The sequence below is a fragment of the Alosa sapidissima genome, chromosome 11 (genome assembly GCF_018492685.1).
Source record: "Alosa sapidissima isolate fAloSap1 chromosome 11, fAloSap1.pri, whole genome shotgun sequence".
NCBI classification, from domain to species: domain Eukaryota; kingdom Metazoa; phylum Chordata; class Actinopteri; order Clupeiformes; family Clupeidae; genus Alosa; species Alosa sapidissima.
In genome coordinates this window covers 18,852,893-18,875,652 of record NC_055967.1, presented here as the reverse complement: position 1 = coordinate 18,875,652, position 22,760 = coordinate 18,852,893, and the positions used below count along the sequence as shown (strand labels likewise).

The following is a 22,760-nucleotide window of genomic DNA, read 5'->3' as shown; positions in this document are numbered from 1 at the left end:
GCTTTCTTTTGTGAAAGGGGGTGTGTGTAGGTATACCTATCCAGGTTTGGACAGTTGTCTTTTATAAGCTGGCAGAGTCCTGAAATATGTGCAGAATCCTGTTATCTTTGCCTCTGGTGACAAGTGTTCAACATCAAACAAGACTGAATGTTCCTTTTCTCTCTCTCTCTTGCCCAAATAACCTTTCACTTCAAACTCCAATTCAGCCAAACTTCTGAAGAGACGCTAGTGCCCCATATCCAAGGTAGTGTGCAAAACTAGCAGGGAGTATTAAATCTTCAGCAAATACAACACAGCAAAATTATTATTTACATTCAACTCTGAAATCTACTTAAACCGTTAACTTGGGACTAGTTTAAATATCATGTCACCATCAACTGATGGTGAGCTGCACTATACAGTACAACTGATAATGATAATAAAATTATTATGTATTACAATTTCAGCATTCTGACTTTGTGTACCTCAATAACTTTGTAACTTTGTAACACCTCACATAATCAGTTAACACCTGCAATGTTTAAATGAGGGACTGGCGTGGGTCGTTACTTAAGACAAAAACGTTTTGACTTCTAATCAGCGTCACTTGACCTATTTCAGAGCCCGCACTTCAACACTGAGCTATGTGGCTAATTAAGAGGGACTTCCCACTGACATCATCTCTCTATTCCTCACTTTCCAATTTGAACTTTGTCTTCTGTTTTTCCCCTCGGTCCCAGCTGCCCAGGTGTGTGCGCTCTATCTGATCTGACCCTGTGCCAAGGCCTCTGGTGTCATCGATAGGACAGGTGGTTCCACTGGAGGAGATTGGAAGAAGACAGGGGTGCGTGTGTGTGTGTGTGTGTGTCTGTGTATGGGTGGGGGCACGGATTACTGGAAAATCTTCAGCACGTGGTCAGGGAAGAGGGGCTAGGGTGTGTTTGTGTTCGGAGGGAACTGGTGAATTTGATTGTTGGTCTTACTAACCTCATTCTGTGCGAGCACTCTTCTCCTTTCCCCCCACCACTCTCGTTCTCTTTTGATTCGGCAGCTGGTCGTTCAAGCACCTGTTCTGGGGGAGATGCCATCTTACAGCACCTTCAAACTTCTTATACTTTTATTGTGAAAACCACACAAACATAATTTCCAAGAAGTGCTTCATCATTTGGCAGTCTTTTGTGATCTAAAAAGCTGGCAAGTTTTGGACTTAAATAGTCTGTGACACCATAATGATGAAATTTAGAAAAACAACCTATTTTTTCTGGTACAAGCTTTTTGAAAGACTAAAGTATATTTTTAAACTATGCTTTCATGTTTGTCAAGGGCCATGGTCAAGATCCCATTTATGATTCACATTGTTTTTATAAATCACCTCTCCTTTATATCTATCCTATGTTGGCTTGATAGTCAACATGAACATAAAACTCATTAAGATCATTGCACCTTTAAGCATTTTTTATATACCTGAAAATTAATACTGGCAGTATCAAACAACCAAATAAAAACACCAAGACACACATAAAAACTTTCACAGACCTGATATTTATAGATAGAATAAATGTTTTCAATGACAATCTTAGAAAACATTACACGCCTGCAACACCTCGTTAGTTAACCAGAGGCGCCTCTTTGGGTAGGGGCCGAGTGAGGCATTAGAAACGTCAGTGTGTTACGGTGAGATGCCACTCTCCTAGTCAAGTTAGATTAATACAGTTGGCCAGCAAAAGTAAAGGTACATTCACACAAGAACAAGATTTGTTTTAAGGCCCATGATTCAAATACAAATATTATCCTCTGATGTTGATAAATAGATAAATAATTATAAGCATTTATATATATTATCATTTTAAAAAATGTTAATACTGTCGATTTTTTACTTTCCATACAATATTTGTACTTGGAAGAGAAATACTGTATGGCAGAGAAGACGCGCCGGGGGGTCCTGTGGGAGGCTTGGGTATGAGGCTGGGGTATGGGGCTGGGGTATAAGGCTGAGGCTGGGGTATGGGGCTGGGGTATAAGGCTGAGGCTGGGGTATGAGGCTGGGTATGGGGCTGGGGTATAAGGCTGAGGCTGGGGTATGAGGCTGGGTATGGGGCTGGGGTATAAGGCTGAGGCTGGGGTATGAGGCTGGGGTATGGGGCTGGGGTATAAGGCTGAGGCTGGGGTATGAGGCTGGGGTATGGGGCTGGCTGGGGTATGAGGCAGGGGTATGGGGTATGAGGCAGGGGTATGGGGTATGAGGCTGCGGTATGGGGCTGGGGTATGAGGCTGGGATATGAGGCTGGGTATGGGGCTGGGGTATGAGGCTGGGGTATGAGGCTGGGGTATGAGGCTGGGGTATAAGGCTGGGGTATGGGGCATGAGGCTGGGGTATGAGGCTGGGTATGGGGCTGGGGTATGAGGCTGGGTATGGGGCTGGGGATCAGGGCACAGTTGAGCTATCTGACTGGGGTACCCTGACCAGCATTGCAGCAGGCAGGCAGCCCTCTACTCTAGGCATGCTGGGACCACAGGAAACGATCGCATCGCTCCAGCATGGTGTGGATCAGAGCCCTACAGAGAAGACAGAGGGGAGAAAAGGAGAAGGACAAAGAAGGATGTTAAAACGATTAAGTGAGGAGATGCAGTTTTAAAACATACAGTATGTATGACGTCCTTACTTCAAAAGCATGACAACATTTTTTTGGAGTGTTCTCTTGTTCTCTTTGTGTGCTCTCTAGTTCTGTGTGTGTAAGCTACTGACAGGATGCCTACATTTCCCTTTGGATCAGTAAAATATTTATCTGAATCTATCTGTCAGTGCTACTGGCCCACCAGTAGGGGGCCCTCTGGCTCACCTCTGCCTCTTCTCTGCCACCCTCAGCAGGTCACACATGCGGGTGGACTGGAGCCCAAGCTCCAGTTGGACGCCACACTCCTGCAGAGCCGCCAGGGCCCGATCTGGCCCCACCACGCGAGCCAGACGGAGAGTCAGGGTCTCCGGGGTGATCTGGCTGCTCCAGTCTGCAGAGCCATTAGCTAAACTACCATTAGCACTGCTGGGGCAGCTGCTAGAGCTGCTACTGCTAGCACAGCTGGTTCCATTTGCACTGCTGGGAACAGTTGCACTAGCACCATTAGTATCGCTAGTACCAACAACACAGACAGTTCCATTAGCACTGTTACTAACATTACCATTAGCGGTACCATTAGCTGTGTTGCTACCATTAGTGGTGCTACTACTGTTAGTGCAGGTGCTAGTGGCTCCACTTGTGCCATTACGAGCCTGGAGAAGGCTGGCTGCCTCCAAACTCCCACTGCAGTTCTGCTGGGAGAGCTGGATAAGCAGCTTCCACTCCTCTAGAGTTTGAGGCACAATACCTGCACACAACAAGAAAGTGATGAGAGAGATGTGCAGAGAAAACAAGTTCAGTTATAGACTATGGAGAAAAAAAATAATATATAATGCACAATATAATCAGGGTTCTAAATTAACTTTTTTGATCACCAGCCAATCAGAATTTCTACTAGCCATTATTTTCCGGTGAAAATAAGAGAATTATGAGTTTATGAGATGAGTGTCACTGAATGCATTTGATCATTTTATTAACATTGTTGGCATGAATAAATACCACAAAATATACACAGAAAGTGCAAACACTTCATTTCATGTTCGGGATCTCTATCTATCTATCTATCCTACAGTCTATGGTTCGTTTCCAAGGGTTCTCGCGCGAGAAGCCCCTGGCTGCAGCTTGCAGATTACTTGTCTCGCGCTGGTATCACTGCAAACTGCGCGCAGCCAATGGGCGTATGAAACGTCATCACGTTGCATTACGGCACAGTGGTCATGGGAAATGTAGGAAGTAACAGAGCCTTGAAACCTCATGCATCACCGGCCAAACTGGCTAGTAAGTTTTTATTAACACCCGCCAAAATAAATTTTAACCCGCATTTGGCGGGTTGGCGGGTGTTAATTTAGAACCCTAATTATAATATAATATAAGACATTGTTTTCAAATTCAATACAATACAACCTATTACATTAATTCACCATAACTCCAAATTGTAATACACAATTTTGACTATTTACATAATTTCTGACTAAAAGCCAGTGAACACTACCAAAGATTATACATAGGTGGAGCAAGATACTTCGTCCTAGTCTATGGGTGCGAAATGGGGATCGATTCCTGTCTGCATAATATAAAGATGAGCGTACGTACTGTAGCAAACAGCCAACAGCAGCAGAATAAATAACAGTGCCCCCCCCCGTGTGATCCGGGTTCCCAGAAGTGGCTGATGAAGTATCTTGCTCTCCCTATGTATAACCTTCGACACTACTAGTGTGCTGGTAGAGTTGTGTACAGGTTTTACCATTGGGCTCCTCCAACAGACTCATGTCGTCCAAGCTGCAGATAGCAGCAAAGGCCTCTGGGCGGCGCTGTAGCTCACTGCACAGCTGCAGGTAGCCTGTCCAGTAGCTGAGAAAAGCAGGAGAATCCACAAGTTGGGCTTTCAGAGCTGACACTCAAACAGCTGTATTTCAGGTTACTTTTTAATGTTACTCACACATTTGCATACTGCACACTTTTGTCCTGATAGTCATGATGCAGATTGCCAGAGCTTTGGTCTAAAACTAGCAAATGAAACACCTAAAAGGCATACAAACCCTTGCACTTAACACCAACATCAGATGTTCTCTCACCCATGGTTTCTGCATGTCTCCAGCATCTTCTGTTTGGAAGCCAGGTCACTCGGCTGACGGATCAGGAGGGAGAGGAGGCGCCCATACCCCCAGCTGAAATAATGAGAGTGCCACCTAGAGGACAGAAAGACACAGTGCCTGACAATATGAACTGGGAGTAAGTGCAACATTGGAATAACACACTAAATTAGGGGGGAAAATGCAAATGCTAGTGCAAGAACTAATGAACATGTGATCATAATAAAATAAAAAATAAGGAAAAATCAGCAGTGTGCTGTCAATTTATCCTGAATCATGGAATGTGGAGTTTTTGGAGAGTGTACCGTGGTTGTCCATCAGCTGTTAAAGTATCACTCCTTTGAGGTGCATCGTGCGAAAGGGCCAGCTCCAGCCAATCCTGTCGCAGGGTTTCAGGCTGTAGCAGGGACCCAAGGAAAGCCAGTCTGTGGAATAGAATTGGAGCAATTCAGTGGTCACCCATGGCCAGTTGTACCGTTATGTCACACGGCACTGGTCTGCTCTGAAAATGTTCACTCAGTTACCCCTTTAATCATTCATAACCACATTTAAGCCACATTAGCCAACACACATCCAAAGGCAGTCACCATAACATTCCTGGTCTTACAAAACTATATGTAACTTGAGCTGGGGACTCACTGACACTCTCTATGGGAAACAGCATGTTTCATGTATCTACAGTAACTTTGCACCAAAGCCAAGTCTGTACCCTTCACCCTGATATGCACTAAACAAATGGCAAAAAGAGGCAAACTTTCACAGCAAATGCATTTTCTTTCAGCTTTAGATTCCAAATTTCTCTATTAAAAAGATAACCCTTAGTGTAGCAGCCATGATTGCTTGCCAATAACTACCTCCTTACACTTGTGTGTGAACTTCCATGTGAAGTCAAAGCAAACGCAACCATTTGCAAATGTTTGCCTTTTTTTGGCTATTTTGAATACAGCTCCACTCTGAGCTCTTGCAGGTGAGCTATGAGCACTCTCACCTTTGCTCCTCCGTGCGGGACTGCACCAGGTTGTCCAGATAAGGCAGGAAGTGGCTGCGCTGGGCCATGGCCAGCACGTCAGAAGGGAGGATTGTGGGATAGAACTGGGAGAAGGAGCGAACGGCCAGCTCCCCATGCTTCTCATACAGTCTGGAGAAGAGGAGGAGGAGATGTGTGAAATAACAGACAAAACAGAAACAGCCAGCTAACACATACTATGCCCCTTTTGTATGTCTACAATTACTCCATTGCAGTCATTAATTAACACACACTCACATTTAGTTCTCAACTACCATCCCAACCGTCCTTCATACAGCTATGTCTTTCATGTAATGTTTATGTATGGATGTATTTTATATATATTATATATAAATGGGCAGCCGTGGCCTACTGGTTAGCACTTCGGCCCTGTAACCGGAGGGTTGCCGGTTCGAACCCTGACCAGTAGGCACGGCTGAAGTGCCCTTGAGCAAGGCACCTAACCCCTCACTGCTCCCCGAGCGTCGCTGTTGATGCAGGCAGCTCACTGCGCCGGGATTATTGTGTGCTTCATCTCACTGTGTGTACACTGTGTGCTGTGTGTGTTTCACTAATTCACGGATTGGGATAAATGCAGAGACCAAATTTGGGATGGGAAACACGGGATCATAAGAGTATATATACTTATACTTATACTTATATCTATATATAGAATATGAGGGAACAGAAGCAGGTGAGTGTATTGGTAGCGCACACACACACCTGTAGAGGTGGGACAGGAGCAGGGGGGTGTTCCAGGGCTGGAGTTCTCTCAGACTCCTCAGGGACTTTAGCAGATCCCCCTTCTGGATCACCTCCACCACCTTACTGGACTGAGTATATTCTGTCAAAACACACACAGACACACACACATACACACACCTTTTACCAATTTGCTATTGTAGTGGTCATTTGTATTGTAACTTGTGAATAACCTAAAGAAAAACAAAATCAAAAATGTTCTACCTGTGTGCACATTTGAAAATACACAAAAAGAGACTTTGAATCCTTACCTAACATCCCTGCGATGAAATCCTCTAGGACCTCGGGATGCTGTCTGTATCTTTGCAAACACACCCTGCGCGTATGCTCCTGATCCAGCAGGAAAAAATAACGTCTCAGAAAAACACACACACTCTCCACACACACACTCTCGCCTCCTCCTCCTCCTCCCTCTTCTCTCTCTCCCGTCGCTTTGGCTTGACGGCTCACGCAGCCCACGTCCAGGCAAAGAGAGGTCAGCTGGGTGATGTCAGCATGCAGGTCAGAGGGCAAGGGTCGCGATGCGAGCAGTCGGATCAGCTCGCCGTCTCTGTGCTGCTGCTTGGAGATACCGGTCTCCCGTAGGTCCTCCTCGGCCGCGAGTAGTTTAGGGTCCTCAGATCCCCTCTTCATTGACCCCGTGACCCCTTCGGAATGCTGAGCGGCAGAACAGGACAGAACCTCCAGCTCTCTCTCCACTATTACTTCCTCCTCCTCCCCCTCCTCCTCGCCATCTTCCTCCTGCTGCTCCTGGTCCGGTTCTGTGAGGTCCTCTGGGCCCAAAACCCGCTCCAGCACCGGCAGCCACTCCAGCAGAGCCTCCTCCAGGCTGGCTGGATCCAACAGAACCTGCAGATCCTGGACCTGGGCTCTGTTCAGGACAACACACAAGGCACTTGCAGAATATAAAACTTATCTAAATACATACTTTCATTTACTAGCACTTTTTACATGCCTTCATTAAAACAAACCGCACAGGTAATATTGAAAAAAGTTAATCATAGAGAACAAATAAAATCAGAATTTAATATTTTGAACTTGTGATTGTGACACACCACCTGGATTCCTTTGCATAACTAAACACATGTAAATGTAAATGTAAATGTAAATCAGGTTTCTTGGCCAAAGCATACTTGCGTACACAAGGAATTTGGCAACCCTCCGGTTCCAAGCCCGAAACGCTAACCAGTAGGCCACGACTGCCCACATATGATAAAACACTCATCCCCCTTCATCTCATGTAGCATGGCAACCAACCCTGATAGCAGACACTATCCAGTGCATAACTAAGGGTGGCCATTTGCACACTTCACACTGAACTGACCAGTGGAGTTAATGCTCCAAATCAGTCACAGTGCTAGTGTCTCGGGACCCATTAGACTACTTACGATGAGTAAATGTGGTGGCTGCCCCTAATCATGTTGCTGTAACTCTGTTGCAGTGCTGTCCTTCTCATGCCTGATAAGGTCACGGGTTTCAGCCCAAAGTAACATGATTGTGAGGGTCTATCCTGTTATCAACATGTGATCTATGAGTGACATACATGATCACATGCTTAATGCATGTCCTTAGGCATGTCCCACAGCGCAGTGATTTCCTCATATCCACCTCATCAACACAAACTAATAACGGTACGCTGGGACACAGTAGCAGTGTATGAAAACACACCATCAGTGTGTATGTCCCCCCACGCATGGGAATATGGGGCAGCTCCTGAGCATCTGTTGAATGACTACACCACACAACCATGCTGTGATGGGGAATGCTGGGATGGGGTATATATGTGTGTGTGACTCTCTCTCTCTGTGTATGATAATGATATTTCTGAACAGAAAAATGTGTGTGTGCATGTGTGTGTGCGTATTTGTGTGTGTGTGTGTGTGAGTTTTAGACGTATGTGTGTGTGTGTATGTGTCAGATGTGTGTATGTGTGCGTGTGTGTTAAGATACTCACATGGCTTTCTCGGTGGCTGCTCTGAGCTCTTGCAGGCCACTCTCAGCACTGGACTGCTCACCAGACGGCCTGGGGAAGAGAAATGGTCACTTAATATATCAATAACCATAAAATAAGTACCACTGTTACTATAGGGCATCATCTTAGTGCATAGTGCATCACCCCCTGTGATTATTGCAGAGTTTACATATCTAATAGAGTATCGCTTTTAGTTTAATTTTCATAACCCATTGTCCATCCATGAAGTAAACTACTTTTGAGAGTTATTTAAAGGTATACCATGCAGTTTCAGGTATTTTTGGTGACTGAAGAGCTCCCCCTAGAGTCAACAGATATTTATATTTTAGTCTGCTATTGTAAATAGCCTACTTCTCCTGGCTTGTACCCCCTGTACACAATAAAAATGCTTTTGTTGTGGAGGCGAAAGACTAACAACAGAATAAAACTATCTCCAAAGAGCTATATTTACTGACAAGGTAATGTTTCACGATTCTTGCGAGATGTCTTCGGGTCGACTTTTCTTGAAGTTGCATGGCTGGTTCTCTTGTTAGCGACTCGCTACGGCTACTATCTATACCAGTGTTTCTCAAAGTGTGGTCCGGGGACCACTGGTGGTCCGCAAGCTATCCCAAGTGGTCCGCGAGCAGACGTGGTAAAAAACAATATAGATGAGTTGTTTGCAATATTGAACCAACTTCCAAACAGTTCTGCAACACTGCCTATGTAAGCTATGCCAATTTAAATCATATGAATCCTCTAAAACAATAAGCAAGGTGCAAAGACAATTAGCAAGGTGGTTCAGTGAGTAGGCCTATTGTGTCTATTATTAGCTAGGTGGTCCATGAGGTTTTTTTTACTGGTTAAGTGGTCCTTGGTCTGAAAAAGTTTGAGAAACACTGATCTATACTATATAACCTTTATGAAGCCAATTTGATGGTAAACGAACTTGTAATAGGGGAATTGTTCACCTAGCATAGCCATACAGAATATATGGCTATGCTAGGTGAACAATTCCCCTATTACAAGTTCGTTTACCATCAAATTGGCTTCATAAAGGTTATATTAACGTGAAAATCTTGCATAGTATACCTTTAAGTACATCTCATCAAAATGTACACAAGAAAAACAGAGGTTCAAGATAGTCTGTAAACAGTATTTATATTAGCCTTCCTCAGTGTTTTCAATGTGTGGGTATATTTGCTTACTTAAACTGATACATTCAAAAATACTAAATTATCCATTATACTTTGTTAGTGTTACAGTACATTTACCACTTTTTGTAATAACACATGAGCATGTAAGATAAGCCGGGAACTCACTCGTTGTCCACCACCTCTGGAAATGGGGCAGTAGAGCTGATGACCTCACCCTGTGACCCCTCTCTGAGGTCAGGCCGAGGCCAAAGTTCAGTGTTCATCTGAAGGGTGTTGATCTTCTCTGTGGTCTTTTTCACAAAGCTAGACACACTGCAGCACACGCACACACACACACACACACACACACACACTGTTCAGTAAAACCTGGTCTGAGTAATGATACCCGCCGAATCACATGCAATTTCTAAAGTTCTGCTTTTTCTAGAATAAACCTTTTAATGACAGTCACGATGGACCAGAAAAATGTTTGACCTATAGTTATTGCCTCATGACAGGACACATTAAAATGCGAAATAATAAAATGAGGAAACTTGAGATCATTGAAAAGTCAGAACTGGAAATTCAAGTTTCAAATATCAACAAATCAAGTATAGAGAACCAGAAAATGTTATGAGGTCAAAAAAACTTCTCAGTCATCCATCTAGGATCAATCGAACATGACAAATGACCAACCAAGCCAACTATCTTGTGTACATACCATATCATGCGAGGGTGAAAGCCCTGTGAGTGAGTAGACCTTGGTGAATGGAAAATGATGCATTTATATAGGTGCCATGTGCATGGCGTGAAAGAGGAAGCCCAAACACTATTCTGCGCTATTCTGAGGGTCAGTCACCAGTAGGCTCAAGGCGAATCAGTTTCACTTCTCTGTTTCTCTCTCTATCTCTCTTTGTTAGACCTCACCACTAAGCCTCTCACTGCCAGATGTTTGACAAAGACACAAAAGTAGAGAAGTGCCGTATATAATTTCCCTTTCCTCTGCCTAGTACTGAGCAGGTACTGGAAATAAAGACTCTTGTTTTACGTATTTTTATTTTTGTCTATATTTTTCCTTGGATGTTTTGCTGTGTTTTTGCCCTGTGTACCAATATGGCACTGTGTGTGTGTAAATATATGCAAAATAATCCACATATAAGTTAGACTATAAATTAGTCTTTATCCCAAGAGGGCACATACTGCTGAAACATTTCCCTTACCAGACTCTTTAGAAATTTGAAAAGGCTAAACAGATTCAGAATTTTGGGTATGGGTTGTGTATGGGTCTAGAGGGGTCTGTTTCAAAGCTGAGAATCAATCATCCATTATTTATGTATGTGGGTGTGTGTATGTAGTAAGCATATCACGAGTGCACTTGCGTTTTTATGCTTTATATATGTGGTGAAATTAATGTGTGCGTGAGTTACCTTTCTTCAGGGGTCTGCAGTGTAATGTTTGAGGCTATAGAAAGCTGTGGATGTGTGTGTGTGAGTGTGACATTCTGAGTCTTGCCTCCCTTTGAGAATGTGGGTGCGAATATGTTAATAGATTTTTTAGTTTTGTGTGTTTTCTGTTTGTGTGTGATTAAGGGCCGTGATTTCAATGACGAGCGACGGCCAATAAGCAAAATGTCTATTGCGTAAACTAAAGCTGTGGTGTGTCATGTGGTGTGTGGAGGCTTACACCAACTCCCCCATATCTGCACTTAAAATCTTGTTAATGGCATTAAATTAGCAAAACGATTTAAGTTATTAAATTAGCTTTAGATCTTTTATGTTTGAATGCCATAAATTAAATTAGGGCCTATATACAGTATTTGTATATGCTACCTGTCAGAGTTTTTGGTGGTTGACGTCTTTGTGTTTGTAAGAGTGTGTGTGTGCGCATGTGTATCAGAGTTTATGGTGGTTTATGTCTGTGTGCTTGTGAAAGTGTGTAAGAGTGTGTGTGGTGTGTGTGCGCATGTGCGTGTGTGTATCAGTTTGTGGTGGTTTATGTCTGTGTGCTTGTGAAAGTGTGTAAGAGTGTGTGTGGTGTGTGTGCGCACGTGCGTGTGTGTATCAGAGTTTGTGGTGGTTTATGTCTGTGTGCTTGTGAAAGTGTATGAGAGTGTGTGTGGTGTGTGTGCGCATGTGCGTGTGTGTATCAGAGTTTGTGGTGGTTTATGTCTGTGTGCTTGTGAAAGTGTGTGAGAGTGTGTGTGCGCATGTGCGTGTGTGTATCAGAGTTTGTGGTGGTTTATGTTTGTGTGCTTGTGAAAGCGTGTGAGAGTGTGTGTGGTGTGTGTGCGCATGTGCGTGTGTGTATCACCTGTCTCGGACGGCCTGCAGGGCAATGCGTGGTGGTTTGGGGCGGAATGACAGAGGGAGGTGAAACTGCAGCCCAGGCTCCACGCGCTCCGCCTCCACCCGTTCTCCTTGATGGCCCTCTGAGCCCCAGGGCATGATGGGAAAATCATGGGGTATGAGAGGAGAAGGGAGAGGAGCGAAAGAGTGAAGAAAGGAGGGGAAAAGAAGAAGAAAAGAGTGGAGAAGAGAGGAGAAATGGGAAGAGAGGGAAAGAGAGAAGTAAAGATAGGAGAAGACAGGAGAAATGGGAAGAGAGAAGATAAGAGAGGAGAGGGGAAGAGAAGAGAGGACAGAGAGCAGAAAGAAAAGAAGAAAAGGGAGGAGAGAGGAAAGAAGAGAAGAGCGGAAGCAAAAGAGAAATAAAAGACCGACAGGAGGAGCGGTGATGAGGGGAAGGGAAAAGGGGAAAACATGGAAGGCAAAATAAGAGTGAGATGAGATGAGACAAGCAGTTGTAGCAATGCCAGTGAAGCTTTACCTCACACTTTTGGTTTTGAGGATTTGAGCAGGTCTACTGCAAACATGCATGTGCTGTGGATGCAAGACAAGGAGCAATCCAAACCAACAAAAGAATGAGGAGGCACAGGTGACAACAGTGGAATACGTGTATAATGAAAACCTCACTGGCCTTTGGTTTATGTCTTTTTATTTCAGCTGCCTTCGAAATTTAATCTCATATGCAACAATTTTCCCAAATTACTTTTTAACAGTTATGCACCAGGACATTGGCTCATGTAAATGGCTCACTGATATAATGTCAGAAAGTATATTAAACTATTTTGTAACAAAAATATAAAAAGCTTTTTTGTAGCCTTTTAAAAATATTTTAAGGCATTAAGACCTTACTGCAATCTCTCAAATTTATCAGGTCAGAACTCTAGCTCCTGAGACAATGGTGGGGGTAGGGGTTTAAAAGGGTGTGTGTCCCTTTAAGAGGCGGCTCTGTCAGAGGCCCCGCCCTTACCCTGCTCCCCTGGCTCCTCCTCCTGAGTAAAACTAAACTCCTTCAGCCGCTCCTCCTCAAGCATCGATTGGCTAACCAGGGAGCTGGTGTCCTCGTCTGACTGGCTTCCTCTGCGGCTGATGACCCGGTAGATGCCACAGTCCAAAACATTGAAGCTCTCCTGAAGGACATATAAACAACACATTTTAACTCAAATGTACATCCATAATATAAAAAGTGATTTAATGTATGGCATATTTTACATAGGCCTCCCTCCCTTTCTTCTGTGCATTTACCACAGTGCAGTTTGTCGTTGCAACCCAAATCTAACGTAACAAGCACTACGCACCATCTGAAGCTGAAATTCGCAATCAAAGGCTATGTTTAGACGGAAACAATCTGAAGAGAAGACGCAAAAGTGGCGTTGTGTTCTGACTTTTTATTCCGCGTTTAGACAAGGGTTTTTTGGGGGAAATCTGCGTGCATACGGTGGCGCAAAAGTGTGTGATATTTGATGTAGTATGCACGCCAGGTGGCTAGGTGGCAGTGTAAACGCGTATGCGATGAGAGCCACTGTGAGCAGATCAGAGCAGACTTTTGCGTTTTTACCCTTTAGACGGGAACACGGCAGTGGAGCGTTTTTTAAGATTTCCACTCTGGAGGGTGGTTTCACTTTTTTACGTTTTTAAGCCCCAAAATGCCATCACCGTCTAACGAAAGGCACATCTGATCAAATATTTTGTAGTTTTCACCCATAAGCGTTGTCGTGTAAACAGGGTGAAAGATGCTCCACTAACACAAGAGGGGAAAGCATAGCCATTATAATACCTCTTCTCCTCTTGAGGTGCTACGAAGTGAAGTGTACACATCGCACATGACTTCACAAGCTTTGGGCCAATTGACAAGCAAAACTCAGTCCAGATTTTCAAGATACAACAGAGTGGCTTATCTGACCAATGAACAAACACCACTCACATGGGAGGAGATACTGCTCCGGCGACTACTGCAGGCGGAGTCTAAAGGCTCCAGCTTGGAGATGACTTCCTCCAGCTGACCAATCAGCTCCAGGTGTGAGGCGGAGCTGAGCTGAGCCTTGAGGTTCTCCAGACGGTCCATGGGAACAGACTTCCTGGCCTGTTGAGTGGGGCAGTGCAGCAGTGAGAGATTATTATTATCAAATTACTATCAAATTCAAAAATGTATAGGAATTCAAATGTAAGTTTACATTATACTTACAGTACAATGCAAATGATATATGCTATATTGCTAATGCATGTGTGTGCCTGAGTGAAACATCTCTGTTTCTGTGTGTATGTGCAGGCCCACAGGTAATGTCATGTTTGGACATGGCGGCGTGTGTGTGTGTGTGTGTGAGTGTGTGTGTGTGTGTTTGCTAACTAACCCTTCCGGATGCAACAGCGTGCTGGAACATGCAGCAGACAGTGGCTGCCAGGGTCCAAGCCTCACGCCGTAGCAACCGCTCCACGCAACGCTCGGCTGACAGCACCGAGAAGTGGGACAAGCGTCCATCGCCATAAAGACAGAAGAGCTCGCTGCGGAACACTGCCACGTCCACGATGCCTACAGACACAAAACAAACTCACTTACACAATGACCACAGGAAGAACAAGAAGTAGCAACATACACTACCAATGGTCAATACTAAAAAAATAAGGCCATGTATATCAGACACTCCAATCTGTTGAAAATGTGTTTTTAAGGTGTAGTAAAGGTGTAGATCCTGGTAAAATGTACCTTTAACCATTTAATGGCCATGCCAAGAAAACAAAACAAAGAGGAAATAATCTTGTGCATTAATTTCTTGAGACAATAATAACACTGCCATACAGCATGTTCTTCTATATACCATACATACTTCAACCAACTGGCACAGACAGATCAATTGGGTGAAGTTATTATTATTTTTTTAAATTTAGATTTAGTAGTACAAGGCCTTCTATACCAAGCGGCTTGACAGAGCATTAAAGCGTTGTTAAAGCGTTGCTAAAGGGTTGTTAAATATAACACAGAATCAGGGAGACCCTGACTGAGCATTAAAGCGTTGTTAAAGCATTGTTAAATATAACACAGAATCAGAGCATTAAAGCATTGTTAAAGCGCTGTTAAAGCATTGTTAAAGCGTAGTTAAATATAACACAGAATCAGAGCATTAAAGCGTTGTTAAAGCGTTGTTAAAGCGTTGTTAAATATAACACAGAATCAGGGAGATCCTGACAGAGAATTAAAGCATTGTTAAATATAAACACAGAATCAGAGCATTAAAGCGTTGTTAAAGCGTTGTTAAATATAACACAGAATCAGAGCATTAAGGCATTGTTAAAGCGTTGCTAAAGCGTTGTTAAATATAACACAAAATCAGAGCAGTAAAGTGTTGAGGGGTGTAACGGTATGAAAATTTAACCTCACGGTTATAGTGACCAAAATGATCACGGTTTTCGGTATCATCACGGTGTTTTTAAAAGTGTGTTCAATATGTTCAGAAAGCACTGATAAGCCTACAAAAGCTGAAATAGTTTCAAAATATGTCCCGTTCACTTTTTCATATTAAATTGGCTATGTGTTTATAGCTTAACTTACCCTACCATGACTTGGAGTTTACTATTTCTGTTATTTGGATCCAATGAGTGAGACCAAAGTAAGTGTTCAAAATAAAACTTTAGGCTACGGCATTCTCCTGATAACGTGAGTGGAATGGATTTAATGTGGACGTGAACATAAAAAGACGCAGAGTGGCTAAATGATACAGTGCACGTTTTGCGGTGAAAATGTTCCACCTTTTAAAATCAGGTGTAGCCTAATCCGAATCGCAGTTAAAACCTTCAATTAGACAACAGAATCATTGGGTACCAGTTTTGTTACATTGCACTAGGCCTACTGTATGTCAAAAGCAGGCTCGGATGAAGGTGGGAAGGATTAAACACACGGTTTCAACACTGCGGTAATCCACCGTGATACTTTATTGATCCCCAGGGGAAATTCAAGAAATTATCTATCTATCTAATTATGATATTTCAAAAGAAAACGATAATTTTTATCGTCAACATTTGTATCGCGGTTTACCAATATACCGGTAATCGTTACATCCCTAGTGTTGTTAAAGCGTTGTTAAATATAACACAGAATCAGGGAGAATCTGACCTTTGACTTCGGTCCATAAGAGCACTTGGTCACTCTGAGGTGTAAAGATATAGATGGCAGATTCAGTCCAGGTCAGAAGGTGTTGATCCCTGCGCATGCGCGCACACACACACACACACACACAATCACAATCAGAAGAGGTCCCACACTTTCTCAAAATCCTCCATAAACAAGATTAGACCTGTGACTGTCTAATGATTCTCCACTTTTTGTGATCTGATCTAACCATTCAATGCATTTTTACACTATACTGCATCCAGTAGTTTAGATGAATGATTTGGTGTTTTTACCCGAGTTGTATCAGCTTTGGGAAGGCCAGAGATTGAGGGCTTTTCTGGTTGGGGTTATAGTGTGACTCATGCCTGTGAAAAACAACAAAAACACCTTGATTATTTCAGGTGTGGTCAGTTGAGATGACATCCATTTCCTGGTAGGAATATTTTTGAAAAGGAATGCAAACAGACACTGTTTTGCCCTCGAGACAAAGCAGGGTAAACATGCACATCTGCTCACTCCAACAAGCGTTCACAGAAACACAGATGCACTGCTACACTATTACACTGCACTGGGATGGATCTACCACAGCAAACAAGTCTACGTCTAGTCAAGTCTACACCTACGTACATCTGACATGGTGCTGAGGCAAGCACACACGCATGCACACGCACGCACACACACACACACACACACACTTGTGATGTAGGTGAGTTCTTTTCATCTTCCCACCCAAGCTGGCACCACACACACACACACGCGCGCACACACACACATGTGCACACACACACACGTGCACACACACACACACACACATGTGCACACACACGCACACGCGCACGCACACGCGCGCGCACACACACACACACACATGTGCACACACACGCACACGCGCGCACACACACACACACACACACACACACACACACGTGCGCACACACGCACACTCACACACAGACACACAGACACACACACACAGAGCTGCGTACTTGTAGGTGATGAGGGGCACGGCTGGGCAGGCGAGCAGCTGTTTGAACTGGTGTGTGCTCTGTACTTCCCCACCAAAGCTGGCCTCCCACACACGTGATCCAGGCCGGGCACAGTACAGAAGGGGGGGAGGACTTCCCCCAGCACCCCGCGCCTGAGACAGGAAACACGCGCCGTACTCCCCGTCACGTTCCTTATTACCTACTCGCCAGAACTTCTCTCTGGACGAATGAAAGACAGAACCCAAAAAGAGAGACATAGAGAGACTTTGTACTTTTAAAACGTTACATTTAAAGTAGTTACAATGATTACACAACCCAAGTCAAATGTCTTCCAGAGTCAAATAAAGTGTGCTGCCTCTGACACACACCACTTCCTGCCAAACAGAGTGAGGTTGTTGGAAAGAGAGAGAAAGAGAGAAAGAGTGTTTCGAGGGGCAGAGGTAGAAAGATATCAACATAATTATTGGCTAATGTAATACTAGTAACAGACACACACACACACACACACCTGTCTGTGTCGCACAGGTAGCAGCGACTCAGGGAGGACACGAGCAGCCGGCCCTCCTGGTAGCCCATCTGTACCACCTTGGAGTCCACTGTGGTGACTGTCTGCACAGGGAAGATCACAAACGCAGAGCCCTGTAGGCACATGCGTGCGCACACATACATGCACGCACACACACGCACGCACGTGCACATACACGCACACACACACACACGCACGCAGGCGCGCACGCACGCGCACATACACGCACACACACACACATCAAAGCACACACAAATGTATTAGTATGAGAAGATTAATAAACACTCCTTACACAAGTCCGCAAAATCTAATTTCAGCATCATTTCAATATTTCGGACAAACACAAGTATAAACATGCTCCCAAATATAGCACAATTATAAGCACACACTGTAATATAAAACACCATAGCAAACAACTGCCCATAGCACTGTAGGAGTAAAGTAATTATTCAGTCACAACCATTCAAGACCTTCAATGAGCACTCACTCCCGTTACCTTTCCAAGTTTGGAGGAGGCGGCGCGGATGAAAGACACCTTCCCCCCGGCGTCCCCGGCAAAGACGCGCAGGGCGGCGGTATCCCAGCACAGGGCAGTGACGGCCTGGCCACGATGCTCCCAGGACACGCACGCTCGCTCGGGCCGACCCCGCCGCTCTAGCTGCAGCTCCCACACAACCACCACCCCCTGACTGTCACACACACACACACACACACACACACACACACAAGCAATTAATACATGCACAAACACATCCTGACTGTCACAGTCAATGCACATATATCATGCTGTTGCATCCAGCAGGGCCAGTTAGTGAATTCACCACCAACCACCCCCTGACTATCACACACACACACACATGCACGCACGCATGCACGCACGCACGCACGCACGCACGCACGCACGCACGCACACACGCACACGCACACACTCACACACCAGATCAAAAGAAGCAGCCCAAATACGCACATGGAAACACCAACATGCACAACCAACATGAACACATGCCAGAACCGCTACAATAACACTAAAAGACGTGAACTACATTATCAGTGATGCACACAGATGTACGCAGTACTCATTGCAATGCAATATAGAAACATCATAGACAAACATCACCCAGGGAGGAGGAGAAAGGAGGAGGCACAGTGGTGTGAAAATAACTACCTTGTCGCAACAGCGATAAAGTCTTCATCGTGAGGGCAGCATGCTACCTGAGTGATGGATCCTTCCTGATAACGCAGCAAATAGGCTTATGAGATGACGACTCATTAACAGAAATGCATAGTCAAATTTTAAAAATACATAGGCCTAAATATATACTCCAGATTGCCAAATGGACAGAATGCATGATGCAGAATCTGATTTATTTATCTGTAAATGTAAATCTGATTTCTAGGCCAAGTATACTTGCGTATACAAGGCATTTGGTCTCTGCATTTATCTCATCCATGAAATAGTGAACACACAGAGTGCTGACATCTGACATGGTGCTGTGCAGTGAACACACAGTGAGGTGAAGCACACACTAACCCGGAGCAGTGAGCTGCCTTGCTACAGCAGCGCTCGGGGAGCAGTGAGGGGTTAGGTGCCTTGCTCAAGGGCACTTCAGCCGTTCCCACTGGTCGGGGATCAAACCGGGAACCCTTCGGTTCCAAGCCCGAAGCCCTAACCAAGTAGGCTACGGCTGCCACTGAATCAGGTTTCTAGGCCAAGTATACTTGTGTACACAAGTCTGTGAAATTATTCAGTGATAAGATGGCATATAATTGGTTAGGAGGAAGTTTTTGTAAATACTAACAACACATACAAATACACTAATATCTACTAGAATCACCTTGTGTGTGAGGATGAGTCTCTGCTTCCAGCCTTCTCTCTGAATGAGATGCAGACCCCCTGCAGAAGTCCCCAGAGCAAGCCACTTCCTGGACACTGCCAGACATGTGCACTGCAACACACAAACGCACAGACACACATATAAACACGTGTACACATGCACATAAACCCAAAAACAAAATGGAAAGGGACATGCTCAGAGAGACACACACACACACACACACACACACACACACACACAAGATCCACAATGTGGCCCAGGCTTCGGCTAAACATTAACCAAGTAACCCAGATTCATCAGAAGGTAAACAAGAGCCAACACAGCCTAGGAATTCACTAGGCAAAATTTCTCTAAATATACCTCAAACTATCCAGCATAAAAGTATATAGCAACACCACTCGTTGGAAGTAATTTCTACAAGGGCTGCTAGTCTTGAGGGGCCAGATATGCATTCAGCTTTGTTTGCTGTATATTTTCCCATAAGGCACAATCAAAGCTTAAAGTAGTTGTCCCTATTTGTGTAATTTCATCAACAAATGATGAACGTAGAGGGATTAAATTGAATTTTCATGACACAACAATTGGAGTGGAGCTTTGCTACTGAAGAACACATACACATCAAAGACAATGCTAACACCTTGACATGGATAAGCAATCAGTAAATTCTAGGCTATTCATTAAGGTTGATGAGTAGGGATGTAACGATTACCGGTATAATGGTAAACCGCAATAAAAATGTTGACGATAACAATTACCGTTTTCATTTCAAATATCATGATTATCACGGTTGATTACTGCGGTGTGGAAACCGTGTGTTTAATCCTTCCCAGCTTCATCCGAGCCTGTTTTTGACATACAGTAGGCCTGGTACAATGAAACAAAACTGGTACCCTACTGATTCTGTTGTTTAATTGATGGTTTTAACTGCGATTCGGATTAGGCTACACCTGATTTTAAAAGGCGGAACTTTTCCACCGCAAAATGTGCACTGTATCATGTAGCCACTCTGCGTGTTTTTATGTTCGCGTCCACATTAAATCCATTCCACTCACGTTATCAGGAGAATACAGTAGCCTAAAGTTTTATTTTGAACGCTAACTTTGGTTTCACTCATTGCATCCAAATAACAGAATTAGCAAACTTCATGTTATGGTAGGATAAGTTAAGCTATAAGCACATAGCCAATTAAACATGAATAAAAAAGTGTATGGGACACTTTTTGAAACTATTTCAGCTTGTGTAAGCCTATCAGTGTTTTCTGAACATATTGAACACACTTTTAGAAATACTGTGATAATACCGAAAACCGTGATAATTTTGGTCACTATAACCGTGAGGCTAAATTTTCATACCGTTACATCCCTATTGATGAGACTCATATTAACACATTTTCACTTGAAAGGAGTAAAATATCAGAGGCCTAAGGTGTTAAGGGACCTGTCAACCATGCTACTCTATCCATTAACAGTACAAACAAACCAATCACATCATGCTTGTGTTTGTATGATTACCTTTATGATTGACCTTTTTCAATAGGCTGCGGTGGAGTAAACAAACAGAGGTGATTGAAGCCCCTTCTAAATATCATATACACAGCTCAGAGCAATGTACAGGTAGACTAAATGAATAGGAAAACATGGATGATAGTTTCTGAATGTCAAAGAGAGGGATACCCATCACCAAATAAACAATTAGAGTAAATACAGCCGACAGAAAAATGGTTTACAGACTGTAGAGGTTGACAGAGTCGGTACGATGGATAAACGGACAAGGTGAAGATGGTACCTTAAGTCTGCCTGAGTCCAGGCGCAGGGCAGAGAGTAAGGGGTCCAGGCAGTCAAACTCGGCAAGGACATGAGTGCAGGACTCTGGAAGAACAGGAATCATCCTGCAGAGCTGAGAAAAACAAAAATATTTAAGTGAATGTTGGAGAAAGAGTCTCCTCTGAATCTATTTACATTGAATTCCCTGCACTTTTACCTTGTTAGGATATGTCAAATGCATAAATGAGTCTTGCAGAGCTTAGGGCATCTTGTTTTGAAAACTGAGTGACTCGGTCTGAGTCACGGCAAAGAAGAAAAGAGAAAGCACAGGAGCCCACAGCCCCTCTATCTGATATCTCTGTCTTTCATTCAGAACATGAGACTACCTTTGTCCTCAGACCATCACCAGCTGCCTACCGTCATATGATCCAAAGCATCCTCAATTCAATTGCAAACGCATGACCACCCTTGATTTCTCCTCTCAGCTGCTGAACAATAGCTTTTTTAAAGGACAAGGCACCAACTTAGTATATACCGGTACACACACACACACACACACACACACACACACACACAACAGTGACAGAAGTTAAGCTATATTGCCATATGTAAAGCACCCCTTCTGACAAGATTAATGTAAACTCATCTACTAATTCAGTCGTTTATGACGAGTGGGCCATACTCGTCTCGAATGGTGCATACACAATACAGTGGAAAGGTAACAATGTTAGAAACTAACTAACTTCATTACGTATTAAGTAACAAAGTGACAATGTAAAGATTATGTCAACTCACAACAATATGCAAAACTGACAGCAAACCCACACATTCCAGGGCACGGCTGCTGCTCAGCCATCATCGACATGCTGGTTAGCTACCAAGATGAAGCAACTTGTTTTTATTGTAAAATCAAGTTGTCGACTCAATGTCAATGAGAAATCCGTACATGAACAAAATAAACGGTAACAAGTTTTGTACAAGTTCGTATGGTTCTACCGGTTGCTGAGTGTTGACTACTTAGCATGAAACAGCATGACCCAGCGTCACGGGACTCATACTTCTGCCAGAGTGCGTTCGCTAGAAGTAACGTTAGTGCCGTACTGAGATTACAGTAACTTCAATAACTTACTCAAAATACTGAATGTTACTCTGACAAGTTACCTACTAAAGTAGTCCATTAACATGTGCTTATAAAAGTTAGTTGGTTTATTAGCTAGCTTCTACTGTGCTCCAATTTATTTCCACATCTCAGCTCGGTACTTAACTTGGTTCCTCACAGTAGCCTCACGTTCGTAGTCACTTCGAGGCTAGCATGCAAGAAATTAGTAACTAAAGCTTTAAATCGATTCACAGTTTGTTGTAAACAAACCTGGTGTTACTGTCCACGATGTTGGATTTGTGTCATCTCAAGGTCCAGGTTTACAGGGGCTGCACAGACATACTGTCCATGGTAGGTCGGTCGGGCTGTCAATATTTGACAGTAGCGATAGCGAAAGTTGAAATGGGATACTTCGCCTCGCGCATTGCTTCGCTTCAACCGGTACTACTTTTTGAAGGGAACTGCGCACTAATTTATAGTGCGCAGGAACGTTTTGCCCAGTGTACATGATAGTAGTTTGTAGTTCTGGTCCAGTCATATACAAAGACTCATACATTTCGAC

At 43.8% G+C, this 22,760-nt stretch overlaps 1 protein-coding gene across 2 annotated transcripts; it reads right to left on the bottom strand.

Moving 5' to 3' along the window:
- Positions 1 to 1,502: 1,502 nt before the first annotated feature.
- Positions 1,503 to 22,626, bottom strand: hps5 (HPS5 biogenesis of lysosomal organelles complex 2 subunit 2). 2 transcript variants are annotated; one of them, XM_042110720.1, is made up of 23 exons: positions 22,469 to 22,626; positions 21,122 to 21,232; positions 19,337 to 19,447; positions 18,667 to 18,731; positions 17,998 to 18,190; positions 17,484 to 17,614; positions 16,976 to 17,194; positions 16,283 to 16,354; positions 15,993 to 16,081; positions 14,236 to 14,414; positions 13,809 to 13,967; positions 12,855 to 13,014; positions 11,853 to 11,970; positions 9,729 to 9,875; positions 8,410 to 8,478; positions 6,707 to 7,326; positions 6,417 to 6,537; positions 5,676 to 5,825; positions 4,993 to 5,112; positions 4,670 to 4,783; positions 4,339 to 4,445; positions 2,820 to 3,342; positions 1,503 to 2,535 (listed from the first exon to the last, which is right to left on the bottom strand). In XM_042110720.1, the coding sequence occupies exons 2-23, from the start codon at positions 21,221 to 21,223 to the stop codon at positions 2,475 to 2,477; spliced, it is 3,630 nt and encodes a 1,209-aa protein (XP_041966654.1). In that variant the 5' UTR covers positions 21,224 to 21,232; positions 22,469 to 22,626; the 3' UTR covers positions 1,503 to 2,474. The 2 variants fall into 2 exon arrangements, with proteins under 2 accessions (XP_041966654.1, XP_041966655.1); XM_042110721.1 differs by lacking the exons at positions 17,998 to 18,190; positions 19,337 to 19,447; positions 21,122 to 21,232; positions 22,469 to 22,626 and having other exon boundaries at positions 17,484 to 17,584.
- Positions 22,627 to 22,760: the final 134 nt, after the last annotated feature.

What these genes read in the sequence shown, in the direction of transcription:
- hps5 (XM_042110720.1), bottom strand. Translation starts at nt 21,223, where the DNA reads ATGATTCCTGTTCTTCCAGAGTCCTGCACTCATGTCCTTGCCGAGTTT. An exon ending in CCAAAGCTGATACAACTCGG is followed by an intron (nt 16,082 to 16,282) that starts GTAAAAACACCA and finishes GCGCATGCGCAG; the next exon opens with GGATCAACACCTTCTGACCT. An exon ending in TTTCATCGCAGGGATGTTAG is followed by an intron (nt 6,538 to 6,706) that starts GTAAGGATTCAA and finishes GTGTTTTGACAG; the next exon opens with AATATACTCAGTCCAGTAAG.